The sequence below is a fragment of the Trachemys scripta genome, chromosome 1 (genome assembly GCF_013100865.1).
Source record: "Trachemys scripta elegans isolate TJP31775 chromosome 1, CAS_Tse_1.0, whole genome shotgun sequence".
Classification (NCBI taxonomy): domain Eukaryota; kingdom Metazoa; phylum Chordata; order Testudines; family Emydidae; genus Trachemys; species Trachemys scripta.
The window spans coordinates 329,404,421-329,426,989 of record NC_048298.1 but is presented as its reverse complement, the minus strand read 5'-3'; the positions used below and the strand labels follow the sequence as shown (position 1 = coordinate 329,426,989).

The 22,569-nt window shown below is 42.7% G+C and overlaps 1 protein-coding gene across 2 annotated transcripts in view; it reads right to left on the bottom strand.

Moving 5' to 3' along the window:
• Positions 1 to 22,569, bottom strand: part of TENM4 (teneurin transmembrane protein 4) — a 768,234-nt gene that overhangs the window by 249,747 nt on the left and 495,918 nt on the right. For both annotated transcript variants that reach the window (XM_034759079.1, XM_034759080.1), the window contains one exon: positions 8,382 to 8,634. In XM_034759079.1, coding sequence (XP_034614970.1) covers positions 8,382 to 8,634 — 253 coding nt within the window. The remainder of the gene's footprint in view (positions 1 to 8,381; positions 8,635 to 22,569) is intronic.

Sequence of the window (22,569 nt, the reverse complement as noted above, 5' to 3'; positions counted from 1 at the left end):
CGCCCGTCGCTGGAACCCTGAGAAGGGCCCCCTCAGGAGTCTGTCACCTGTCACTGGAACTTTGCAGGGGGCCCCGTCGCCTGTCTCTGGAACCCTGCCAGGGCCCCACTGGCTGCCAGCTCCAGAGTCCTACAGCCCCAGAGGCTGAAGCAGAGATTGTCAGGGAGGTCTCTGGAAATCCTTAGTCATCACATATCTCCAGCCAAGTACGTAACCAGATGGAATCTCTGTTTTGTTTAAATCCTTACTTTGCACTTTGAATTGGGTAATTAACAACTGAATTAATCTAATCTTCTTACTTATTTTACGGAGGCAATGTTAGTCTGAGAAATATAGAAGTGGAGATATTTGGCTTTTGCTCCATGTGCACATTTTAAATAAACATTCTCTCAATTACTGAGCGGCAAAAACCGGAATAAGTTATCTGTAATTCTCATAATGGATTGCTGGTGGTGGATAACTTAAACAAACGGCACCTCGGTCTGAAATACCCTGGTTTGGGTTTTGAAAAGTCTTGCCTCTTCCCAGTTTTGTTTGTACATATATGGAGATGAGCCAAATCCAGAGTCATATAGCCTAAACTCCTTAATACTTTTGGTTGGGGGGATTGGGAGTGACCCAGAGCCAACCACTCAACTTCAAATTTTTTATAATTACATTTGGAACTTCTATAGCACCATCAAGGATCTCAAAGCTCCTTACCAAACACTTAAGTCTCAGTTTACAGAAAATGAGGCACAGACAGGGGAACGTGCCCAAGGTCCCACAATCGGTCAGAGGCAGAGCTGGGAACCAGAACCGAGACCTCCTGGCCTGCAGTCCTGTGCCACAAGACCAGACACAAGAACATCCGTCTCATCTTCTGCAAAATCAAATCCATCCCTGATTTTGCCATTCTCTATTTTCAAACAACAAAAGTAAATCTGAGTCTGCATCTTGAAACGTCAGTAAATTCCCAAGCCAAGACTAAAGAAGAGAAACACATCAGCCTTGTGACACTTGATCACTTATGCAGGATTAAGGGCTTACAAGATATGAGAGGCATGTGGTGAACTCTGTCACAGAAGCTGTATTCAGGTAGCAGGCTATACTAAGGGAAACTTCAGTACTGCCGCATTATGCAAACCTCCCTCTATGAAGTGTCCTTAACCTTAGTTTTCATCTCTCCTTCTCGCTAATGCCAGTACTCCTTTAGTTCAAGCCCCCGCCTTTGTTGGCTATGGGCTGCACTGACAGCACAGATCTGCAGTTGATCCCAGTGACAGGAATGTGATTCATATTCATAGCTTTCAAGTACAGTGGATCAACATGCTTGAGCTGAGACATAGCACTGGAAATATCAACCCATCTCCAAGTATTTACTGCTTCCACTCGTTCCCCAAGAATACCGGAAAAGTTGGATGTTATTCAATGTAATAAAGAAGCTACGCACTCGCACACAGAGCCTTTAATGGATAAAAGGCAAGGCACTAACAACACAGTAATCAGTAAAGGTTCATGAATAGTTAAAATTTGCGTAAAACTGGTGATTCCATGTATTTCAGTTGTGAATTGTCAATAAAACGGGAGATAACACTGGGTTATGTGAGCTTCTGATGCATGTCAGGAACACAGCAGTCACACCCTGAGCTACATTGGCAATTATTATACAACTGCGCTCTTCATTTACTATGGGCCAGATTCTAACCCCTTACTTAATCTGAGTAGGGGTTTACTCTGGGTAGACTTGCTAATTCTGAAGTAAAATCCTGACTCAACATGAGTCAGGGAGGTATAATCTGGTCCTCGGTGCTTACAGCCTGAAATTCTCTGGGACTAGCGTTGTCCTGAAGCTACAGCTGTGCCAAACAAATGGCTCTCTCAGCTGGCATTTATTTGCTCACTGCAAGGTCACATTTACCAGAACAGAAAGGAGAGGTCAGAGAAAAAAGGGAGGAATAAAGAGCAGAGAAAGCGTGGGGAGAAATGACTCACCTGTAAGATCTCACTGCTGAGCAAAGATGTTTTCATACAATACATTGCTTTTAAAGCAGCAAAGGAAGAAGAAGTGGAGAAAAGAGAGGCAGAAAGAGAACTAGAGGAAAAGGGGAGAGGAGTGAGGAAAAAGAAATGAAGAAAAGGAGGGAAGTAGGAGATGTGAGGAGGGGCTCTTCTTCCAGCAACATAGGAAATTCTTATGGGCATAGTATTTGTAAGATTTAAGCACCTATACTTTGCATTTATGATAGCTTTTGCATTAAACTCAACCTATCCCCACCTAACCCTCCACTCTGAATAGCCCTAGGTCATTCAAAAGCTGAACCCAGATCTGAATTCTGCTAATAGTCCCAATGTTATTAAAAATCAAAACCAGACACCGTCAAATTTGGGATGGGAGAGGTTTGCAATCCAGTGTTGTATACACATTTTTCTAGCTTGTGCTGGTCCCTGTTTAAAAGATATAGCTTTCTCTCTATGTTTTCTTTCTGTGCTGGCTAATGTGGAATTACAAAAATGGATATTCAACAGAAATACAGTTCCATTTTTGACATGAGATTATCACAATACCACATTTCTATACTTCAAAGGTCTTAATTCTTGGATTAATTTCTCTGGGATGGAATTTATTTTTTAAACGTTGAACTTTTTGTGGTTTACTTATTTATTATTCCACTAGTTGCTGATCTTTTTGATCCCTAAGTAGCTAGATTTTTGCAGTGGGAAGAATCTACACAGTTACTGTACGTAGCAGGAAGAATTCTGCTTTCAAGTCTGAAGGACAAACCTGAACAACGGTGTCTGGTCTCTGAGAACTCTCTCAGAAGTAAAGGTAAGATCTGTGGATGTCGGAGATGAGCCACACCGCCACACATTACTAATCCTCCATGCAATGCAGTCTCTCTTTATTATGTTGCCACTATCTCTACAACATATCTTATTATCCAAATAGTTTGTTTAGTGGGGGAACAATAGTATCTTGATGCTGTCCAACTGAATTACTAGTCAGCCCGTAGAATCTTTTACCTGTTCTTTATCTGGAAAACTCTCAGGTGATACTGGTCATAACAAACATAAAGGCAATATAATGCCCTTCCAGCTGACGTGTCAGAAGCTACATAACTGCGCACCAAATAATCTGTTTTCTATACAATGTCCATGTATAGTGTGATGACAGCCAGGATCAAGTAACCATGACAGTAGTTTGTGAAGCAAGTGAAAGCCTTAAACTAAATACAAAGACTTCTTCTTGTCAGTAAATTCTAGATGACCAGTCTGGTTAAGAGCAATAATACGAATTCCCCAATATGTCTATGACAGTTAAGTAATATGCAAATAAAACACACTGCTTCAGGCTTGGAGAGACATTCACCAGACCTATTATGGTGGAACAGTAGTGATGCTATAATTAAGGATGTGTCAGAGTTTTCAGTTTAACAAGGGGCATAGTCTTGGCTCTAGATACCTGATAGACCACCTCTCTTTCTCTCCATGCATCAGTGTAATTGTTAAGATTTCTGATGCTCGCTCGCTCTCCCTCATGGTCCATGGGTTTGGACATCTAGGCGTGTGATGTTTTCAGGGGAGGGCCTTTAACTCTGAGGTTACACCACTGATCCCACAAAGCCAGGTTATTATTTATTTTGGGTATGGCAGCAGGTGCCCTGAGACCCCAAGTAGATTTGGTCACCCCATTGTGCTAGGCACTGTACGTCCACAAAAGAAGACAAGACCTCTCCTCCAAAGGCCTTACAATCTAAATTAAGACAAGATGCAACAAGGGAGTGTAACAAATAGCAAGAGGGAAGGGGCAGAGTAAAACCATTATAATAACATGGTTACATAGGCTAACAATTGCGTAATTTGACTGCTGTGAATCAACTGAGAGGTGTTTTTCCCCACCTTTTTCTTTTTTTAAAATGAGTACAGTCTCCCACAGTATTCTTGCCAGCAAGTTAAAGAAGTATGGGATGGATGAATGGACTATAATGTGGATAGAAAGCTGGCTAGATCGTCGGGCTCAATGGGTAGTGATCAATGGCTCCGTGTCTAGTTGGCAGCCGGTTTCAAGCAGAGTGCCCCAAGGGTAGGTCTACACTACCCGCCTGAATTGGGGGGTAGAAATCGACCTCTCGGGGATCGATTTATCGCGTCTCGTTGGGACGTGACAATCGATCCCCGAATCGACGCTCTTACTCCACCAGCGGAGGTGGGAGTAAGTGCCGTCAACGGGAAGCCGCAGAGGTCAATTTTGCCGCCGTCCCTACAGCTGGGTAAGTCGGCTGCGATACGTCGAATTCAGCTACGCTATTCGCGTAGCTGAATTTGCGTATCTTAAATCGACCCCCCCCTTTAGTGAAGACCTGCCCCAAGAGTTGGTCCTGGGGCCCGTTTTGTTCAATTTCTTCATTAATGATCTGGAGGATGGCGTGGACTGCACTCTCAGCAAGTTTGCAGATGACACTAAACTGGGAGGAGTGGTAGATACGCTGGAGGGTAGGGATACGATACAGAGGGACCTAGACAAATTAGAGGATTGGGCCAAAAGAAACCTGTCGAAGTTCAACAAGGACAAGTGCGGAGTCCTGCACTTAGGATGGAAGAATCCCATTCACTGTTACAGACTAGGGACCGAATGGCTAGGAAGCAGTTCTGCAGAAAAGGACCTAGGGGTTACAGTGGACGAGAAGCTGGATATGAGTCAACAGTATGCCCTTGTTTCCAAGAAGGCTAACAGCATTTTGGGCTGTATAAGTAGGGGCATTGCCAGCAGATCAAGGGACATGATCATTCCCTTCTATTCGACATTGGTGAGGCCTCATCTGGAGTACTGTGTCCAGTTTTGGGCCCCACACTACAAAAAGGATGTGGAAAAATTGGAAAGAGTCCAACGGAGGGCAACAAAAATGATTAGGGGGCTGGAGCACATGACATGTACATGAGGAGGAACTGGGATTGTTTAGTCTGCAGAAGAGAAGAATGAGGGGGGATTTGATAGCTGCTTTCAACTACCTGAAAGGGGGTTCCAAAGAGGATGGATCTAGACTGTTCTCAATGGTACCTGATGACAGAACAAGGAGTAATGGTCTCAAGTCGCAGCGGGGGAGGTTTAGGTTGGCTATTAGAAAAAACTTTTTCACTAGGAGGGTGGTGAAGCACTGGAATGGGTTATCTAGAGAGGTGGTGGAATCTCCATCCTTAGAGGTTTTTAAGGCCCGGCTTGAAGCCTTGGCTGGTTGTGGTTGGTCTTGCTTTGAGCAAGGGATTGGACTAGATGACCTCCTGAGGTCCCTTCCAACCCTGATATTCTATGATTCTATGCTAGACCTGACTACTATTCAATTTAGCTATCATTTTTGGCTCAGTTTCTTCTAGGAGTTAGGGCTTTAGTTGATATTAACTATTTTCATACTGTTCATTATATATTATGTACTCAAATCCCGAGACAATATGAAGGAGCATATTTAAAAATAGGTTAGGCCCCTACATAGCTCTGATAGCTAAGGGCCTTATCCTGGAGTAATCTCACTGAAATTAAATGGACTACTCATAGAAGGGCTGCAGAATTGGGCCCAGAATAAGCTGTACATTTCCTTAGTAGAGAAACAAGTTGTAAAGTTCACTGCCTGAGCATATATGCACCAGAGTTAGTACCCTAATAAAATTACTGCAACCGTGGCCAAGTCACATTTATAGCACTAACATGTAATTTTGTCCTAATCTTTTGGGGCCAGCTTCTTAGTTGGGTCTTAATCAGTCAGTCCCTGAGAAATCAATTAGCCTGAAATGCCATGAAAATGTTAAATTGGGACATAATTTGGAGGTTCAGAGGCGCCTGCAAACATGGCTCTTACCCAGATAGATCAAAACATACACCTGCTTTTAAAAACAATGTTCTGAGCAGTGCAGCTTTGGTGACTCAACTGAGCAGATTCTGCCCTAGAGTGGATGCATAGAGCTCCCATTGAGCTCAGTGAGAGTCCATGCATGCAATGGACTGACAAATTTGGCACTTAGCTTGGTTTTGGGATCTAGTAAATGTTATATTCTGTCTGGAATCTATCCTGGTGCTTTGTTCATCCCAACTGAGGCAGTTAAGTGAATTGATATGCCCTAGGGAGGGGGAGAAACAGATATCAAGGTTGGAACCAAAGAAGGGCTCCAGTGGCTTTCTTCTTGGGCAAAAGGAATGGTGGAGCGCGATCTCTGGAGAATGAAGAGGTAATTCTGCAAGCTGAACAGGAGTAGAGGCATTTGCCATCAGGGAAAGTCTTGAGTCAAAACTGCTGAGCAGGCCCAGATGTGAGGAAGTGGGGTTGAGGAACTATAATGAGCCCCAGCTTAGAAGCCAACAGATTTGGTGGGGAGGACACAGAATTGGTGAATTGGAAAAATTGTGTGCATGCTTGTTTGTGATAGATAGTGTGTGTTAGAGCATGTCTACACGGTGAGATAGTACGCAGCAATAGGTGTAAACACAGCACAGTACCTGGCCATGTGGACCCAGCTACTGCACAGTAAAAGTTCCCTATGGCACTTTGATCTACTCTGCTTTGAAACGGAAGTAGATCAAAGCACACTTCGGAACTTTCATTGTGTGCTATCAGGGCCCACACAACCAATTAGTGCGCAGCAGGCTAGCATGCTGTGGATTTATACTCCAGCTTGCCACGCACTAACTCACTATCTAGACAAGCCCTTAATGTGAGTGCATGCACATATTCAGGATTCATTTTATGTGGGTGTGTCTGTGCGAGAGAGATTGGGTGTGTCCAGGTGTGTGTGTTTTCACTTTTTCTCACCGGTGTCTCTCTTCCCACTGTGAACACAAGCAGTGGGAAAGGGGCAAGAGAGTTGGCAGCTTCATCTCTTATCCAGAAGCTGCAGCAGCAAAATATCAAGAGTGGGTGAGAGGAAGGGCTAATCAGCCTCGTATTAAATAATGCCAGGGAAATCCTTTTCATTATCCAAGTAGTTACAGGTGTGTAGCATATCTTGCAGGGGAATATGACAGGGAGCATGCACAACCATCAGGGGATACTATTATTAATTCAGTCATATCCAGCATGTCCGCAAAATCCCGGAGAGTCAAAGGGTATGGATCAACCTAAGGCTATGTGGGGTCCAATGGTAAGTGTCTATATGCATTATAGATAGATCTGACCCTCATTTTAGCCTTCTTGTTACTCTGTGAAGAAGCACTTCTTAAACTGAATTCATAAAGGTTTATGTTTGTTGTTCTTCTAGCAAACAGTGGGTAATTTTACACATTATCCATTATTTGTGTGTACTGTGTTAGGACAAGGTAGGAGCACATCGGTTACCAGGTATCACACAGATCTACAAACCATTTCTAATTTACAGAAAGTTTACTTCTTCATAAATATGAAACTTTAATACTGTCTATATGTAAATCCAAATAAGACCATCTGCCATCATTTCCATGAAACTGAGTAGTTTCATTCTTAGACCTTTGATAGATTTGCTGAAATCTTAGTCACTGTTATGAGGAAAACACATTTTAAACGGAGCAAGTTCCTCGGGATAAATAAAGACAATACTGAGACATACAATTATCCAGTACCAGAAAGGTAGAAGACATGTGGAAAAGAACATGAGAAGTTAATGGAAGCAATATTAATTGACTCATGTGCCACTATTCAGCGTTCCATATTTCTTGAAGCAATACTGTAGGATAGTAAAATGCAGCAATATATTCCCCCCTTTCCCACTAGGTCTAACTAGATCAACCTTCCCTGCATTATATATTACAATTATATCTGCTGGATAAGGCACAGCTAGAAGGCTAACTCTTTTCAATATATTGACGGAGTTCAGTTTCATAAATAGGGTATTGACTTATCCCACCACATAGAAAGAAAATACATTAAGAAAAACATTTAAAATCTATGATTGTGGTTTTAATTTTAAAAGGGGGAAAAATGATAAGCGATTGTTAATACCAATGGTATTTTCAGTCTATGGAAGCAGAGCAATTTCCTGTTCTCTTAATCCAAATAAAAGACACAAAGAATAATATATACAACTTGGAAGGCATAAATTAAACATCAGTTCACAAGCTAACCCGCTCGCTAAACAGACATATTTTTCCACGTATACTGTGTTGTTGTAGCCATGTTGGTCCCATGATATCAGAGAGACAAACTGGGTGAAGTAATCTCTTTTATTCGACCTACTTCTGTTGGTGAGAGACACAAGCTTTTGCACTTACACAGACCTGAAGAAGAGCTCTGTGTAAGTATGAACATTTGTCTCTCTCACCAAAACAAGTTGGTCCAATAAAAGATATTACCTCACCCAGCTTGTCTCCCTACTATTTTTCTATGGCATACACTAAGCTGAATATAGAATACTGTAAATAACTAAAAAAAAAACCAACCTACCTAGTCTCCAGTGGGATGTTACTGTTGAGTAACCAGTTGTCCTGAGCATGGGCTGGCTCTTGGGTGCTGGCAGGGTGCTCTCCAGAAAGAGAGTGGTCAGTAGGAGCAGGGCTGGGGTTGCTACGTGGCGTGAAGTTCCCTCTGTTTAGGGAGTTGATGGAGGCCGCATGATGCTGATTTGGCGTGTGAGCATGTGGTAGTGGAGGTGGAGGAGTTCGAAGTCTTGAATGGTTCTGAAGACCCGGAGGATGATCTAAAACATAAGTAAGTATTTGTAAGGTTCAGGACTCCAGCCAATGTTCATTTCGCACAAGCAGTTCAAAGAAGTATGAAGACTACGGGTACGTCTACCCAGGAATTAAACAAATAACTTCCTGGCCTGGGTCAGCTGACTTGGGCTCATGGGGCTTTGGCGGTGGGGCTCCGGTTGCAGCATCTCAGAGCTCGGGCTCCTGCCAAGCCTGAACGTCTACACAGCAATTTTCAGCCCCGCAGCCTGAGCTCCGTGAGCCCAAGTGAGCTGACCCAGGCCAGACGCAGTCATGCCGTGGGCCTTTTATTCCACTGTAGACATACTGTAAAAGACCACAGACACAAAATCAAACTCAAAAGACAAACATAGTTGTGTTCTATAAGTTCTAATGAAACATACAATACTTCTATAAAGTGAACAGCAGAACATACAAGAATGTTATAAAGAATCACAGAATATCAGGGTTGGAAGGGACCTCAGAAGGTCATCTAGTCCAACCCCCTGCTCAAAGCAGGACCAATCCCCAGACAGATTTTTACCCCAGTTCCCTAAATTGCCCCCTCGAGGATTGAACTCACAACTTTGGGTTTAGCAGGCCAATGCTCAAACCACTGAGCTATCCCTCCCCACTTAGAACAGGCTTAGAACACTGCAAGAGGTCTGTTCCTATCATCAAATTATTTCTGATCCACAACTGCAGGTGTAATTGCCAGCTTTGTAGTAACTTGTGGATAATTTATTTTGCCCATCTTTCCTGGGAAATTAAGAAAAAAGTAAAAACTGCTAATGGATCTTGTGGGAGATGGATAGCTCAGGGTACTTGGTAACGAGATCCAGAATGCTTAACCTCTACATCACTGGTTTCAACAGGTTAACAAGTCATCAACATATCATAGTTGTATGAGAAATGAGATGTTCATCTTAGCTCAGATCCTGCTAACCTGGTGTCCATATCATGCAAAAATACCAAAAATGCCATTAATTCATGGTCTCAATAGAGAGGTCAAGGACTAAATAGCCACGGAAACTTGGGCATGGTACTTCTAGGTTGCCACTGAAGCCCATGGCAGGGCAATGAAGAGGAGAACCCTTGCTCAGCAACAGACACTAGGCTCTTTACAGCAGGGACCTTTTTTGTGTTCTATGTTTAAAATAAGAACGGCCATACTGGGTCAGACCAATGAGCCATCTAGCCCAGCACCCTGTCTTCTGGCAGTGGCCAATGCCAGGTGCTTCAGAGGGAATGAACAGATCAAAATGAAGAAATCTCATTAAGTTATATCACTCCCTGAAAGGGAGATCCCTGTAGCTGAGCCAATCTGTCTGCTGGTTCAGGAATCCAGCTAGGTGGAATGCATGACTAGCTTGCAGGTGCAGCTCCGCCCAACATAGCAACTTCTCTGCAACTTCTTCCAAATTCCAGTTGTGGATACCTCCCTAGCTCTGGATATCTCCCTACCTACACAAAAGCTGCATTTTCCATTTGGAGTCACAAAAGGCAATTGATTACCTGGTTCTTGGATGCTAAAAAAGCTCTGCACAAAGCCATTGAAAACACTTTGAAGTCTGTCCTGAACCATGTATCCTCAGCTGACTGGGATATAAAGAATGTAATCCAGTCTCTTCCGCTGGCTTCCAGTGTAATTGCCATAAACTGGGGATTAATTAAGAGCAACACCGATAAACACAGGTATATCAAACTCTCCACATCAGATAAATTCTTACACCAAGGTCACCAATCTTTGGGTTCTGTGGAATAGTAAAGCCAACATAATTTGTCTGGAGTGGCGATGGACCCAAAGGACCAGTTACATTAAGGAGGATCTGATAACCTGGGAGATGTAGACCTTCTTGTGCTGTAGATTGGTGAGATAACCTAATTTTATTTGCCAGGTGTCCTGTTTTAGAGATATGCTCCTCTGATGGAAGGACTGTCACTAACTTGGTGTTGAAGAGGGCTCCTAAGTATATTAGCTGTTGATACAAAATTGTGAATGAGTCCTGTGTTCGATTCAAAGTCCTTTATTTTCACTAGATTTGGCAAGACTGGCAAACGAATGAAGCGGTTCCTAGAGAGGGACTGGGAGAACTCCATGGCCTGCTACAAAAAGCACCAGGACCTGTGATTAGAAAGCGGCGGCTTCTGCCAAAGGTGACAGCTCATCTAAGTCTCTTCCATTGAAAAATGTTCTTTCTGAGAAGCACCTCTGAAATCTGGAAGAAAACCTTGATGTTAGGTCAGAAGCAATGAACGTTGTTTCAGTCTCTCTGAGTTGACCCCCTTAAACTTATTTAGATTCCTTTAGACTCAAAAGACTATCAAAAGTGATGAGTGAGATCTCTGAAGGCGTCATTACACTAACTCAGAATCCCTTATCACTGCTTCTTCTTCTTCTTCCATTCCCATCCACCAGGCTGATGATGGGGCCAAATGAAGTTTTTCTACCACTTTCTAACTTGATCAAGCCTCACTGCTTCATTCATATTTAAACTTTTTTGTTCTATATCATTCTTCACTGTATCTATCCAATGCATCCTTGTTCTCCTCTATTTCTATGTCCTTGCACGCTGGTGTGTATTGCCATATATGGTATCCTTTTGGGATCTATTCTTGACATCTGTCAAAACCATCACAGTCATCTTTCTTAAATATTCTCTAACAGCTTTAATTCTTGGCCACACCATTTTTTCATCTCTTCATTTTTTATTTTTTGCAGTCTTGAAACTTTCACTATTCCCCAAGCCCAGTTCATGTCTGCAATGATAAGCTTTCATTCGTTGATTTCCCTCATATTCTAGCATACCAACCCGTGAAGCAGTATTGACACACCTGTCTCATATATAAGGCCCTGGCTGAATCAGGGGATGACTGACAAATGATTTCGGCTGAGTTGTGGATAACACATGGAAAATCACGGAAAAGTAATAATGGACCTTTATTAATTATGGTAATTTGGAAAAGCCAGAGAAGATGTATTTGTTCAAGAAAAATGCACTGGGACAATATAAACACTCAAGTATTATGTTATGACTGCTAATTTTTTTAATAACCAGACATTTTGCTGCAACTATGTTACAGTCATTAATGTACGGGGCTGAGAGCCGGAGCCCCGGCTGCCCACAGGGCTGAGAGCCAGAGCCCCAGCCGCCCGTGGGGCTGAGAGCCGGAGCCCCGGCCACCCGCAGGTCTGACAGCTGGAGATCTGCTCGCCTGCGGGCTGATAGCAGGCACCCCGCTGCCCCGGGGCTGACAGCCTGAGCCTGCCACTGTCAGCTGAGATAAATGAGGTTCTACTGTACTAATGGGGGGGGGAAAGTGTGTTGCAAACCTCAGAATGTATGCAAAATTGTGGACTGTGCAAAGTAAGCTAATTAAAATAAAAATTGCAGTTGAAGCCTAATATTGCAGTTTCCACAATTTCTGCAATATTGCAAATTAAGCAGAGCCTTACTCATATATATGCTTTTTGTTTTAATTGAAATGTCTTTATTATTCCAGCTCTTGCAGAGTTTTTTTGAATGCACTAGCAGCTAGTCCAATTTTTCTTTTTATGCCATCTTCACAATTCCCATTTTTTGATGCTAGTCCTTCAAGGCACACACATTTTTCCACTTCTTCTAGTTCTTTGCCTTTGAGTTTGAGCTTTATCTCTTTCTCTTGTCTTCCAATTGCCATAATTTCTGTCTTTTCTGTGCTGATCTTCAATCCAAATTTTCAGCTTTCCCGGTCTAACTAGTCAGTTATACTCTGTAAATCCTCCTTGGTCAATTCTTACCACTAATTACAAACAACTCTATCAATGTGTCAAGGAGTTTAAGCTGGCCTAACATATACACGGATAAGTCAGATCATAGAATCATAGAATATCAGAGTTGGAAGGGACCATGCAAGAGTAAGTTAAAGTAGTTGCCCCTATTTTAACTTATACTTTCTTCCAGATCCTCAGTTTGTAAAAGTTAAGCCAACTTGTGTTCCTTACACATGGGTAGAGTGGGTATAAATAAGTCTAGGGGAGTTTAATTGAGTGTAAGGGAACCTGACTTATCCTTAAACTCACCCCAAACTGGTAACTCCACAGCTAGATCTTCAGCCAGGGCCAGGCTGTCATGCAGAATTTTTCTAGGAAAGGGAAGGTCCATGATCCTGGCTTGTTTGCCATCCAGGTATATAATAAGGAGGGACTGAAGAACAGATGCAAACCAGGCCTGATTCAAGTCTTGTAGTACCATGCAGACTGGACCATCAGAGCATGCTGTGAGCCTGGTGGATCTTGGGGAATCCCACTTGTTTACAGTGCTGGGAATGAGGTTGGCAGTAAAGGGCACCAGAAAAACTGTGTCTCTGGTTTAGACAACCCAGTGACATAGCCTAGGAATGTTTCTCTCTCTCCTTCCGCTTCAGAAGATGCAGCCACCCTTTTTTCTGCAGCAGCAGAACACATGTCCAATCTACTGAGAGGTAGAAGGAAGACAGGCATGTAGGCAAGGTGCACGCCAACACAAGCAGTCTTAGGAACCAAAAATCCAACCTGCAGGAGAATCCATCTATTTAAGAATAGAAGGTGACAAGGAACAGCCTATTAGTTGCAGACTGAGGGAGAGAAACATAAATAGAGGACTTCTGTTTCTAGTGCTCTCAATCTAGCACCTTTCAGAAGAACTTTCCAAACAAAGGTCAACGTACCAAGGGATTCCAAATCCAGTTATTCCAGTTTTCATTACAAATGATGGCTGACATTTATGGAAAGGTGCAGGAGGCAAAGGAAGGCAAACAGATGAATCCCAGTATGCACAATGTGTCTTTTGTAACATTCCTCTAGTATTGGCTGACTCTTTCTATTGGAGACATTAATTTAAGACTCTGAGTCAGAGCCTATTTCTAAAAAGCTGCTATGTAAATTCCAATTTACACCCTTTTATTGCAGACACATCGCAGATGCTATTATGGATAATGCCTTTGAACCAAGTAAAAATGTGTCATTTTTGTTCTGTATTTGCATACCCTCTGTGATTTCTTTGCTAAGTAAAGACAGCACATTTGTCTAACTCTTGTCTGTGTGATTTTTCACGGGATTTTATAGCTTACGTTCCTTTTTCTGACAGTCAGGTACCTTTTCCCCCCAGAAAAGTCTTAATTTTATTCATATACAAATTCTGAACACTTATGTCATGTCTGAGCATTACTGAACTTGATATACCTTGACTAGGATTACAGCCTATTTCTCTTGCCTTACAATCCTTTTTTTTCTTCTCAGGGTATCAAAAAGGATATCTGTTGAAAACGTAGGCTGTGAAATCCTGGTAATGAAAATCACCACAGGTGAGCAAGACTTTTGGATGAGACACAAAATCAAGGTTCTGACCACCTGTCGTCATTAAAGATCCCATGCATTTGCTAGGGTAGGAAAGTCCTGACCAAATTCCCATGTGAGGAACTAGGGCTGGTCTACACTACAAAGTTAGGCTGGCTTAACTACATCACCCTGTGATGTAATTAAGCTGACTTAAGCCCCTGTTTAGACACTGCTAGGTCAATGGAAGAATTCTTCCATCAATCTAGCTACCACCTCTCAGAGAGGTGGATTTACTACAGTGACAGAAGAACGCTGTTCATCACTGTAGTATGTGCTGCAGTTGTGCTGCTGTAGCATTTCTAGTGAAGACAGACCTTAAAATTGTGACTGTCCTTTCAAATGAACATGGTATTCCTCACTTCCTGCCTAAACTCTTGTGTAATATTACTTGTGTGTTAAACGGCTGTCATCTTTCACCCCCTCGGCAGTAGGACTTTAGTCCTGGGTGCAATGATTCTCATAGATCATGTATGTGTATGTTTATATAATATTTGGGGTCCTATTTACATGCACACTAATTAATACAGGCTTAAGCCTGTATTAACTGTTTTGCAGATCCTACTCCCTAGAGAGTCAGGGACAGGCGAAGCTGTCCCAAGCAGTATAGCCAAGTGCTGCCACTGGATATCAGGGGTTCACAGCCTTTGCATGGATAGTTTTAACTTCTCAAGGACTGCAAGGACTCCACCAGGTTTGAGGGCATCCTTCCTGTGCAGGTGTAAGGTGGCCAATACTGAGCCCACCACTGGGACAATTTCAGTGAAGCTCTGAAGAATTCCAAGTAAACTGCCCCATTTTGTGGCTTTCAACAGCAGAAGGGACAATCCCGCCCTTTATGTGCAGTCAGTATGCTGATGAAAATCATACTTGTGCCATTCACAGGGACCAGATTTTCCAGACAAAGCAAACATGGCACCAGGGAATAAAACAAATCATTCTTAAAATAAACCCCCAAACTTTCCAACAATGTCTCAAACTTCCAGCACTGCAGGCCCTGGGAGTGCTTCTGCCTTAAAGGGATGGCAAGAAAGATTTGTCAATAGTTTCACCATACATGCTTTTCATACATTTAGATGCAGGGTGCCAGTCAGAATGACAAAGTTCAGTACTCCTACAAGACAGGCTGGCAGTGTGGAGATCTAAGCTGCTGGGGACTTAATGAAGTCCCCAGTGAGCCTCATTTTCACTAATGGATCTCTAAAGTGTGTAATACATGAAATATGATGGCATTTAATTGTAATAAAACATTAGAAACCTGATTGCTAAAAATGCCAATAGAAATCAAGTTGCTGTTGTAGATTTTTTTTAACATTAAAATGTCATTGACTATCACTGGCTTGGTAACCACAGATAAAACAGAGCAGAGCGATAACTCAGTTAATGGAGCTTGTAGAGTGAGACAATTTAGAGAGACTTGATAGAACTCTGTACGTGAGGGATCCAATAAATATGTACCATAAAAAAACCAAGGAGGAGCTAACACGGGAGAATCTGAATAGCAGATTTGAAACTAAGTCCCTTTTGTATTAAAAAAAAAATCTCTATTTTATAATACAGTTCTACTCTGAAAAGAGACTATATTAAAATGGCATCTTCTGATGCCTTAGATTGGCTTTGTGATTGTGTTCAAAAACTTGAGAGACAAAAATGTTTTCACCATTTTTCTCCTGTTTGTCCTGCAGAACCAACACATCTAGAAGAGTGGGAGGTCAGGGGTATAGAGATGAGGGAACAATGGGGGTGTCACATACCTCCAATTAAACATTTGGTGACACATCGTCAGGGCCGGCTCCAGGGTTTTGGCCGCCCCAAACAGCCAAAAAAAAAAAAAAAAAAAAAAAAGCCGCGATCGCGATCTGCGGTGGCAATTCGGCGGGAGGTCCTTCGCTCCAAGTGGGAGTGAGGGATCGTCTGCCAAATTGCCGCCGAATAGCTGGACCTGCCGCCCCTCTCCGGTGAGGCCGCCCCAAGCACCTGCTTGCCAGGCTAGTGCCTGGAGCCGGCCCTGCACATCGATGACTATATTGATACACAGAGAAATCCTCCAATCACAAAGGGAAACAAAAAAAAAATTAACTGTATTGTACATTTCAGAATTTTCTAGGGATCTGTATTTGTTGGGCTTTGTAGAATCACTGTCCTGCTAACAAGAAGCAGGACTTTTTTTGGTTTGTGCCCTGCTGCTCTGTATGTAATATGTCCCAGCTGAGACACTGGCTGCCCCCAATGATGCATAGAAACTTTCCAATCATGGAAGCAAAAATGAAACTTTTCTGTGCTATCAAAGGTATTGCGGGAGGGGGGGGAGAGGGGGCGGAGGGGAGGAAGGAAAGCAATTGTATGACTTAGAACTTTATACAGATACATTTCAGTATTGCCAACTCTCATGGCTTCATGATTCTTATGATATTTGGTGTTTTTCTTACAGTCCCAGCTCCAGGAGTCAGGTGACCAGATGAAAATCTCAACTTTCATTTTTTTTAAATTAAGTTTCTACCCTAATGGTTGCATAGAAAAGCCTGAAAACATGAACCCAAAGGCTCATAAATCAGAAGACAAATAAGAAGAACCCAGGAGCTCCAGCCTCCTGTCTCATCATCCTCCCTTCCCTGTTGAACCTGCACTCTCCGTTGCTGGATTCCCTGTTGACTTCTACACTGCTCACACCAGTCTCTTCTTACGCTCCTTACCAGTCCATCAACATCCATGACTTCTCCTCTGCTCTAAATCCCCTGCTTTCACCCTTTCTCCTCTCTCCTCCACTATCTCAGTCACTGACTCTGTCCACTTCACACTCCACCTCTCTTGTCCCTCTCTCGCATTGCAGGCTCTGCCCGACCAACTCCCAATCCCGGCAGTTCTCCTTCATCCACTGCACAGTTAGCAGGCCCTTGCCCTCCTATTCATTTGCTGCAGCCCCCTGGTGGCAACCACTAGCAAATAAGAGAGGCTGGATTAAAAAACATACAGTGGACAACATGACTAAAACAAAGAAACAAAATGAACCACTATAATGTCATTGATTGACAAGTCTAGTCTCTGGTACAACAAACTCAGGGCTTTATAAACTAAGAGAGCCTCATTCTGAAATGTTCCCATGCCAGTTCTAATCTAAATAGGTGTAATTTCATTGGCTTCAATGGACATCATTCTGATTTATACACGTTAGTGACACTGGAATCAGGCCCATGTTGGTGTTCTATGTGCAAGTTTAAAACTAGCTTTAGTTTTTAGTTAGCTCCAGTGAGGAACAATCTGCAATTTTTGCGCCTACAGAAAACAGTTTCTGCACACTGACAAGTTCAGTCCAACTATCTTCCCTACGTATTTCTCTACTCAAATGTGTATGTTACAATCTGTTCTCTTATGTGGCAAAGTGCCTTTTGCAAAAGAAAAATATTGACTTTTTGGGTTTCAATCAATATTTTTTTCAATGTCGTGCTGTTGGGCTTCTGCTCTCAACATATTCGTAGGGAGTTTGGATGATTTTTCCCCCTATGAGTGAGTGTGTCTGATTATGTCACATACTGTACAAATTGTGTCCTTAAAGACTCTTTGCTATCTGAAGCCAATGATATTCAGATTGCAAGCTAGTGACGCTCATCACACAAGTTAATAAAAGTGCAACAGAGGCCATTTTAAAAAAAGGCAGAGGCTTATTTATTATTATTCCATAGATTCTAAGGACAGAAGGAACCGTTTTGATCATCTAGTCTAATGTCCTGCATGACACAGACCACAGAACTTCCCCAAAATAACTTCTAGAGCAGGTCTTTTAGAAAACATCCAATCTTGATTTAAAAATTGTCAGTGATGGAGAATCCACCATGACCTTTTGTAAATTGCACCAATGATTAATTACGCTCACTGTTAAAAAATTACAACTTATTTCCAGTCTGAATTTGCCTAGTTTCAACTTTTCAGGCCTGGATAGTGTTATATCTTTCTTTGCCAGACAGAAGACCACATTATTAAATATTTTTCCCATGTAGGTATTTACAGACTGTAATAATGGAATCCTAGAAATGTAGGGTAATCCGCTGGCGGGCCACGAGACAGATTGTTTACTTTGACCGTCCGTAGGCACGGCCGCTTGCAGCTCCCAGTGGCCGCGGTTCGCCATTCCCAGCCAATGGGAGCGGCGGGAAGCTTATGCACCACTTTTGTACTTCCCTTGTTTGTTTATGAGGTCATACAAGACAGTATCAAAAGCCTTACTAAAGTCAAGATATACCACATCTACCACTTCCTCCATATCCAGAAGGCTTGCTACCCTGTCAAAGAAAGCTATTAGGTTGGTTTGAAATGGTTTGTTCTTGGCAATCCATGCTGTTACTTACCACCTTATTCTAGGTGTTTGCTGGGTACTGAAGTTAAGCTGCCTGGTCTGTAATTTTCCAGGTTGTCCTTATTCCCCTTTTTAAAGATTGGCATTATATTTGCCCTTTTCCAGTCCTCTGGAATCAATCCTGTCTTCCATGATTATTTGAAGATAATCACTAATTGCTCAGATACCTCCTTAGTTAGCTCCTTGAGTATTCTAGGAGGTATTTCATTGGGCCCTGGTGATTTGAACATATAACTTGCCTAAGTAATTTTTAACTTGTCTTTCCCTATTTTAACCTCTGATCCTACCTCATTTTCACCTGCATTTAGTTAGATGTCCAATTGCTACTAAATGTTTTGGTTAAAACTGAAAAAAAAAGTCATTTAGCACTTCTGGCATTTCCACATTTTTGTCCCCCCGCCCCCACATTGAGTAATGGGCCTATCCTGTCGTTGGTCTTTCTCTTACTTCTAATGTATTTGTAGAATGATTTCTTGTTACCCTTTATGTCTCTAGCTAGTTTAATCTCATTTTGTGCCTTGGGCTTTCTAATTCTGTCCCTCCATACTTGTGTTATTTGTTTACAATCCTTTGTTTATCTGTTTATATTATTTTGACTTAGTTTTCACTTTTTATATGACTCTTTTTTTGAGTTTCAGATCATTGAAGATCTCCTGGTTAAGTCAGGGTGGTCTCTTGCCAAACTTTCTATCTTTCCTACACAGTGGGATAGTTTGCTCTTGTGCCCTTAATAATGTCTCTTTGAAAAACTTCCAACTCTCTTGAACTGTTTTCCCCCTTAACCTTGCTTCCCATGGGATCTTATCTACCAACTCCCTGAGTTTGCTTAAGTCATAAGAACATAAGAATGGCCATACTGGGTCAGACCAAAGGTCCATCTAGCCCAGTATCCTGTCTACCAACAGTGGCCAATCCCAGGTGCCCCAGGGGGAGTGAACCCAACAGGCAATGATCAAGTGATCTCTCTCCTGCCATCCATCTCCACCCTCTGACAAACAGAGGCCAGGCTAATATCCTGACAATATCCATTAATGGACTTAACCTCCATGAATTTATCCAGTTTCTCTTTTAAACGCTGTTATAGTCCTAGCCTTCACAACCTCCTCAGGCAAGGAGTTCCACAAGTTGACTGTGTGCTGTGTGAAGAAGAACTTCCTTTTATTTGTTTTAAACCTGCTGCCCATTAATTTCATTTGGTGGCCCCTAGTTCTTCTATTATGGGAACAAGTAAATAACTTTTCCTTATTTACTTTCTCTACATCACTCATGATTTTATATACCTCTATCATATCCCCCCTTAGTTTCCTCTTTTCCCAGCTGAAAAGTCCTAGCCTCTTTAATCTCTCTTCATATGGGACCCGTTCCAACCCCCTAATCATTTTAGTTGCTGTTCTCTGAACCTTTTCTAATGCCAGTATATCTTTTTTGAGATGAGGAGAGGAGACCACATCTGTACGCAGTATTCAAGATGTGGGCATACCATGGATTTATATAAGGTCAATAAAATACTCTCCATCTTATTTTCTATCCCCTTTTCAATGATTCCTAACATCCTGTTTGCTTTTTTGACCGCCTCTGCACACTGTGTGGACATCTTTAGAGAACTATCCACGATAATGCCAAGATATTTTTCCTGATTCGTTGTAGCTAAATTAGCCCCCATCATATTGCATGTATAGTTGGGGTTATTTCTTCCAGTGTGCATTACTTTACATTTATCCACATTAAATTTCATTTGCCATTTTGTTGCCCAATCACTTAGTTTCGTGAGATTTTTTTTGAAGTTCTTCACAGTCTGCTTTGGTCTTAAGAAGTCTGCCTTCTTGAAATCCATTATCTTTACTGTGCTGTTTTCTCTCCTACCATTCCTTGGACTCATGAACTCTACCATTTCATGATCACTTTCACCCAAGCTGCCTTCCATTTGCAAATTCTCAACTAGTTCATCCCTATTTGTCAACATCAAATCTAGAACAGCCTCTCCCCTAGTAGCTTTCTCCACTTTCTGAAATAAAAAATTGTCTCCATCCAATACATTCCAAGAAATTCAACCCTTAATCTTCTATTTTTTAGTAACTAATTTTAGCAACTAAGTTGTTACTTTTATTGAACCAACTTCTGTTGGTGGAAGGCACAAGCTTTCGAACTACACAGGTCTGGGGAAAGAAATCAGAGTGTCTGAGTTAAATACAAGTTGGGGCAGATAATTAAGCATAAGGGGTAACGCATTTTGTAGGACGTCACTTGAGACAGAGTGGGCAACAAGGATTAGATTGTTACGCAAGAGGGGTTTGTAATAGGCCATTAGCAGGCAGGTGTGTATTACAGATTGGTGTAATAAGTCATGAAACCAGTATTCCTGTTAAGTCCATGGTTTTTAGGGTCTAGTAGCATTATGAATTTAAGCTTGTCTTCTGAAGGTGTTGTGCAGGTTTTCCTTTGAGGACAAGTATTGAAAGATCATGTATGGAGTAATCACTTTGTGAAAAGTATTGGCCCCTGCATGATATGGTGTTTTTGTCTTTTATCATTTTTCTGTGAGAGTTCATTTGAGAGCATAGTGATTTGTCTCATTTCACCCACCCAGTTGTTACTGGGGCATTTGATGCACTGGATGAGGTATACCACATGTTGAGATAGGTATGTGTGGGACCCAGGAATCCTGAAAGGTGTGTTGAGGGAGTATGTATCATTATAGCAGTAGAGATAGGTCTGCAGGTGTTGCATCTGTTGTCCTGGCAGAGTCTGATGCCACTTTGAGTTGGTGTGTTCTGGTTTGTGAGAAGCTTGCTTCTGATGAGCAGCTTGGTGGGGTCGGGAGTGGGTCTTTCACACAGCAACATGTGAAGAGAAATAGGAAAATTTAACTGTAAAAGCACACAAATGGCATGAGGTTTAAAGGGAAGTGTAGTATAGTGCTTGAATATACTTGTAACTTTTTTTATAACCGAGTCACTTTCAAGTCGACTGTGGCAAGGATAATTGAGTTACATCCCTTTCTCCCCTTAGCTTTTCTTTCTTTCTAGCCTGTTGAGACTCTTCCACCCCCAGACACCAGAGGACATCTTCCCTCCCCCAAAAGTTAAAGAAGTTAGTATGAATGGTTTTAAACAACAACACCTAACACCACGTTAAGGTTATATTCAAATAATTTTTTGGGGAAAAGGAAATGTTAATGATATAACAATAGATGGTCCATACACAATATGGTGCTAGATACTGTTAATTCTGTATTTAGATATGTACGCATACATGTCAAGACAATGTCTTATTACAAATGATCCAAAAATATCAATACATAAAATCTAAAAGGTTGACTGAGGCCTTGACTACACTAGAAAAGGTTTGCAGATATAGCTATACCTGCAAATCCTCCTGGGGAAGAGACAGCTCACATTGGCAACAGTCCTTTTGTTCACTCTACAGTGCCAGTGTTCACTCTAATTTTTTCCCTCCATGTGCGGAATGAATTCTGTTATGTGCACCATATCGAGATAATGTGCAGATGTGCGCCACCAGTAGAAACCAAAAACCTAGCTATAATATATATTTTTAAAAAGTTACCATAGGGATAATTACTCCAGCCAGGATAGGTTAGGCATTGTAGAACTCACTACTCAAAGAATTAAATTTAAGCATAAGAGAGAAATAAAAATTATGAAATGCACAGGCCAGTCAGTAAATGAAAATAGCACTTTGAAAGAAGTATCAAGAAGTAACAACAACAATACAAGTGAGTGTGGGCAGGGCCGGCTTTAGGCCGATTCAGCCGATTCGGCTGAATTGGGCCCCGCGCCAAGAGGGCCCCGCGCTGCAGCTCTCCACCCCGCCCCCAGCTCACTTCCCCCTCCTCCCCTTCCCTGAACGCTCCGCCCCCTCCCCTGCTTCCCGCGAATCAGAGATTCTGAAAAGAAGCAGGGGCGGGCCGGCAGCACAAGATAAGCTGGAGTGGTGGGGGCGTGAGAAGGGCTCGGGGAGGCGCGGCTCGTTCCCGCAGGCCCCAGCGGCTCTGGCCCGGCTTGGCTCCAGCCCGGCCCCCACGGCGCAGCCCAGCTCCGGCTCGGCTCGGCCCCCACAGCGCGGCCCGGGTCGGCTCCGGCCCGGTCCCCGCGGCTCGGGTCGGCTCGGCTCGGCTCGGCTCCGGCCTGGCCCAGCCCCCGCGGCGCAGCTCGGGTCGTCTCCCCCCCCCGGCGCGGCCCCCACGGCGCGCCTCGGGTCGTCGTCGCCCCCGGC